Here is a 5,896-nt window from a genome sequence, read left to right as displayed (position 1 = left end):
ACTACATGACCAAATAATTAAATCAAATTATTTACATATCACATCACATCACATCTCACATATACTCACTAAAGTTCATTAATTATGTAGACAAATCCAATTTTCTACTCACGGTTAGACAGTTTCGTCAACCAGGTCGGTTGACTTCTTCAGTAATGCGATGATCCACCTACACTCCCGCGAAATTTCTCATTCCTCGGGTGCACAGTTCTTCTTAACAGTGGATCATACATGTGATTTAGAGAGTAGATGCCCTCGTCACGGTTGATGGTCTGGTGCCCCTCTTTCTAATCCAAAGTGCTTCGCGTATCCATCTGGTTTGTTTGTTAGTGTCCTTGTCAATTATGCTTGCCCCCTCCCAATTGATGACATGATTCTCTTGAGCTACGTGGTCCGTAATGGCCGATTTATAGCTATTTATGCTGTTCCGAAACAGATTCTTGTCTTTTTGACCTAGTGTATTTGATGTCCTTGACTTTTTCTACGTCTTTCCTATGCTCATTAAGTCTTGTTTGGAATTTCCTTCCCGTTTCGCTGAGTAGAAAATTGGATTTGTCTACATAATTAATGAACTTTATGACTTTATACAATCCTGATGAATCTATTCCAAGATCTACTCACTAAGTAGACAAATCACAGAATAATTTCCTAAGTCAAGCAAAACACTACTAAATATGACTTAGGCAATGAATTTGATAAGTTATCACCCAAATACATATCTCATCTTATCTATATTCTGATAATGAATACAACTGCACCACTCTGACCACTAACCGTAATCTACAGCAAATATATAATGGCCGGCCTTGGCTTATAACAAAGCATTGAATTTTGCTCTTTCGATATCATTATTACAATACTATTGGTTATAGAAGTTTTGTGTGACTTTGTACTCTAATTGTTTAGTTTCATGATCATTATTTAGTTACAACGGACGATCATGGCATACGCTGTCATAAGTACAATTGTAGTAGCTATTGTAGCTATTATTGTCGTGAAATTGCTCCTTTTATTTCATTTCCGTTTGAAGTATAAACTAGCTTTGAAAGCTTTCACCGAACACCCAAATGGAGCGACGTTCTTCGGTCATACAGAAGCAGTAAGTATTACGAAATTTACTTAGGCGTATTAATTATCATACGTGTCGGTTTTCTGATGTTGCACAACAGTGAACATTACAAATTACGCAGTAGAAGTGACGTAGTTAATCGGATTAACTACACTCTAAATTTCAAGGATTTAAAATAAATCCCAAGGGACTGTGATTAGGGACCAATCAAGTGTTAGATTTAAAATTAAATCTTTAAGATTTAAAATTAAATCTTTTAGATTTAAAATTCAAATCTACAAGATTTATTTTAAATCTAAAATTGATTGGTCCCTAACTACAGTCTTAAGGATTTATTTTTAAATCCTTATAATTTAGAGTGTACCATAGCAATGGATGAATACAATTCTGACTATATCGCCCCGCACTACAACGTTCACGCGGTACCGATGCATTGAACCATAGATGTCAAAGAAATGCTAATCACTCGCACCTGTCAGATTAGTGTCATTTAATTCAATCTATGATTGCAGGCATACACAGGTGATGAGTGCAATCTGCCTGTAGTGCAGCGCGGTACATTAAAAAATTGTATTCATCCATTGCTATGGTAGTTAATCCCATTATGACGTCACCTCTTCGGCGTATAGCCTTACAATGACGCAACTGCATGGACAAAAATGATACCTGATCCTTCTGTGAAGACGAATGGTTGATAATTGAATCGTCAGTTTAAAACAAAAGAAAGAAAAGTTAGTTATTAATAATTACAAAGTTTTAAATTGATATGCAATAGTAGACATAATAATGGCATAAATTGACATAAAAAGAAAACATTGCTTTTTCTTTTTACTCCAAGTATACGAAAGGCTTTAATGGCGTAGAGAGAAATTTCACGGCTGTGTATGAGAATGGTAATACAGCATTGCAGGTATGGATGGGACCATTTTACCCTGGTGTCTCCGTCTACCATCCTGATAATCTGAAGGCGATATTTGCTACCATGGGTGAGTGCAAGCAGGCCTGAAACTGGTTATGCCACTATGATGGAACTAATGCTGGTTTCATACTTTCTGCCGCTTGCGTGACGCTTCATCATGATACTTGCACTTGTCTGCAAGCGGAGCGGCACACCGCTGAGCGGCGTGGGGCATGACTGTGAAAGCCACTGTTGCCGCTAAGCACCACTCCGAAATCGTGATTTGTTCTCATACGTCAGAGCGGCACCGCTCCGAGTTAACTTGAATTCAACTTCCAGCGGTGCGGCCGCTTGGGCAAAGCGGTGGAGTGATCAAATCGGCAAGCGGATGGAACGTATGAAACCAGCATAACTGACCTAAGTGTTGTTGAGCTGATCGAAGTTGTGAGATCTTGGCAGGGCATTTGACTGAATCTCGTGGATTTTTATCAGTGCTGGTGCAGTTAGCAGTTGCCGAAATTCCAGAATGTATGCACTTTGGGTGTAAGTCCGGTGTCATGGCAAAATAATTCTCCAAAATCCCTAATGAACCATACATTCCAGGTAGTTCGGCGTTTAGACGATACCAATTAGCTGACTATTGCAAGACTGGCAATATCAACCTTTCCGTCATGTTTATAACCAATACACTATCCTGTAACATGCTTATCACCATCTTGAAAACATCCGCTCTTACTCTACAAACGTAAAGGTCGATACGATCATGACAAGATCATTGACTTTATAATACAGACTGAACAACGGCTTGGGTTTAATAATAGCCTTCATTATTTTGTTCTTAAATATGTATATTTGTCCACAGAACCAAAAGAAAAGAAAGGTTATGGATTTCTAGAGCCCTGGTTGGGCCCTGGTCTGCTTCTCAGCACGGGAAAGAAATGGTCTCGCAATCGACGCCTGCTCACTCCTGGTTTCCATTTTGATGTGCTTAAACCTTATATAAAGATACACTGGGAAAGCGCCAAGAAGTTAGAGGTAGGTTCGGCAGAATAATGGTTAAATTGAAATTGCACTCCTGTGTTCTACTTAGCAATGCAAAATACCGACAAATAATAACAAATAAAGTAAACTAATATGACCGACCATTCCATCCAAAAGCAAAATTATTCTGAAGTTGGACATATTCAATTTCGCAGCATTCATAGAGGTTAGGTTAACGTAGATGTTAGAAGCGAAATGAATATAATACATTATTCTGATATAACATTAATATTTTATTTGATATTTCTCTCCACGACAAGGCGAAGATGCGAGAACTATGTGCAAACGGCGAGACTTCCATAGACATGTCTTATCTACTGGGCCAGGCTACTGTGGAGAGCCTCATGAAATGCGTAATGGGCTTAGAATGTGACATTCAAGGACAGAGGTATTGATAATAGTACATGGTCAGGTTATCGTTCATAAGAACCCATTTACAATGTGTGCAATTGATAGATTCTGACATCCACGACAATTATTATGCTATGCAATATTAATACGTTTAACCATAATGACATAACAGACCCTTAAACAATTTGTCATATATTACCGATGAGAGATTATACAGTATTCTACAGTACGCAAAAAAAATTTCTTTATGGTTAGGAAATTTCCACAATATTAAAATTTAGCAACTCATTTTGTACGTTTGCTAAATAATCGCATGCGGGGGATTGTCCTGCGCATTTTGACACCTCAGTCACTCCTGAGAAATGAGAAGAATTTTTAAATATCACGAGGTCGAAAAATAAAAATTGGAAAAAGGTCTTTTCAAGTTTTCAGCGTAAAAGAACACAAAAATCAACAAACATTTTTGTTTACTTGCTGAGCACATTTCAGGCATAATACTACCACTTCCAACTTCACTTGAGATTAAATCTCTTTCTTTACCAGCCTTTCAGTACTTTGTGTGTCCACCGTTGGTTTCCTTTACAGCAGCCACGGGGGCGTCTCATGCTCCTCGAATGTTACCTTGCTCAATCCCGTTCCACTCGCTGATAACGATGCGACGCAATCCCACCAGAGTTGTATCCTTTATCATCTTGTTGGCTCGTCTCTTGAGCTGATTCCAAAGGTTCTCCAAGGGGTTAAGATTAGGGCTTCTGGAGGGCCACTCAAGTGTCTCAATTCCTTCTGCTTCCAGGAATGCAGCTGTCCTGGCTGCAGTGTGTTGTGTTGTCTTGCATCAGGTAAAATCCCTTACCAATGGCTGCTGCATATGGGACTACAACAGGTTGCAGGACTTGGTTGATGTACACGTCAGCAGTAATGCTTCCTCCTCCAAATTGCTCTCGCTGTTGCACAAACTCGTCATCTAATATGTCATGGCCCTTTTCACTCCAAACAGGCATCCGCCCATCAACCATTCGGAAACACAATCTGCATTCGTCGCTGAAGAGGACGTTTCTTCATTGACGTCTCGTCCACCTTCCATGGCATCTTAAGAATCCCATCCGCGCATCTCTGTGTCGCAGTAGCCTACACTTCTTTGCCATCCTGTACGACCTCAAACCAACAGAATGGAGACGGTTGCGCACTGTCTATGGTACGATTTGTCCGGGTTTTTGTCCTCGTCTACGGTGGAGGCGGCGTTTGATCCGAGGGACTGAAATGACAAACAAGAAACAATTCAATTTTTAAAAAATCACGAATTAAATGAAAACGTTTCAGCGTTCTAAACATGTGTTTAAATTAATTCTAAAAGTTCTAAAATTCTTACCACTAAGCGTCTTATTTCGGGTAACGACGTTTATGATGGACACATTTTGGTTAAGGGACGTGAACCTTGGACGGCCACTTCTGGGAAGATCATCACAGTTTCCATAGGCTGCATGGTGGTTTCTCCACTTGGTTACCGTTGGAGGGGTGGCTCCAACACGGCGGGCGGTTTCGGCGACCGTTAAATCAGCTTGTAACATACCAACAATTCTCCATCTGTCATATTTGGGTAACATATTGAACATACTGTATCTTCCAAACTGCTGAAATCATGACCTGTTTTGTTTCCAAACCCATCTCGCAAGACGTTAATGTTTTAGTACCCACTGACCTTTGTCTTTGATCATTCATCTGCACAATAAGCAAAGGATTATCCGACATGCATCAAGGAAAATACTTTAAATTCAAATTGAAAAGGCGGGAACAATGTAGTCTTTGTCAAAGACTGACTCGCGATAGTGTCGGACTCGGCGAGTACGAGCCGCGAGCCGCTTCGGGTGTGCCCACTATGGTTTCCGAGAGTGTGTGGTTCCCAGTAGTTTCTCTCCCTATGGATATTATAGGTACACGATCTGTAACACACACACTAGGAATAATGACACCGTCTTGGATCAGTGAATCAGCTCTACCATTAAATAGGCTTCTTTGCCATTTTTATCTGTCGACCTCTTGGTACTTAAAGGAGTATTTCGTGATCCTAGCATCCTCTATTTATGTCATTTTTCATTAGATATCCACGAAAAAACCTATTTCCAAAATTTCAGTTGATTCCGATTTTGCGTTCGCGAGTTATGCATGATTATGTGTATTACACTGCTCCATTGACAATGCGTTGTATATTTTCGTTCTGGTGCACCATAACGAAATTCAAATTTCACGATATCTTTGCTAAACGAATTAATCTGCAAGAAATATTTTGTACATAAACATCATGTAGCCAGAGGTTTCCAGTGATATAAAAATCTCAACTTTTTTTTGAGAAAAGTGGGGGGATGAGGCTGTGGATCACGAAATGCCCTTTTAAACATTCGTATATTTTCTCAGGAGTGTCCCAGGGTAGTGTTTGGATGTCAAAATGCGCAGGACATTCCCCCGCATGCGATAATTTAGCAAACGTACAAACTTAGTTGCTAGATTGTAATAGTGGGTAAAGTTCCTAACCATAAAGA

The 5,896-nt window shown here is 39.7% G+C and overlaps 1 protein-coding gene across 1 annotated transcript; it reads left to right on the top strand.

The window, feature by feature from the left end:
* The first annotated feature begins 940 nt into the window (after positions 1 to 940).
* Positions 941 to 4,453, top strand: LOC140154461 (ultra-long-chain fatty acid omega-hydroxylase-like). The gene is made up of 5 exons (XM_072177029.1): positions 941 to 1,099; positions 1,908 to 2,055; positions 2,830 to 3,002; positions 3,269 to 3,396; positions 4,357 to 4,453. Exons 1-5 carry the CDS (start codon positions 941 to 943, stop codon positions 4,451 to 4,453), a joined length of 705 nt encoding a protein of 234 aa, XP_072033130.1.
* The last annotated feature ends 1,443 nt before the right edge of the window (positions 4,454 to 5,896 follow it).

Source organism: Amphiura filiformis, chromosome 6 (genome assembly GCF_039555335.1).
Source record: "Amphiura filiformis chromosome 6, Afil_fr2py, whole genome shotgun sequence".
Classification (NCBI taxonomy): domain Eukaryota; kingdom Metazoa; phylum Echinodermata; class Ophiuroidea; order Amphilepidida; family Amphiuridae; genus Amphiura; species Amphiura filiformis.
Note: the sequence above shows the minus strand (reverse complement) of the source record. Positions and strands in the feature narration are given on the sequence as shown.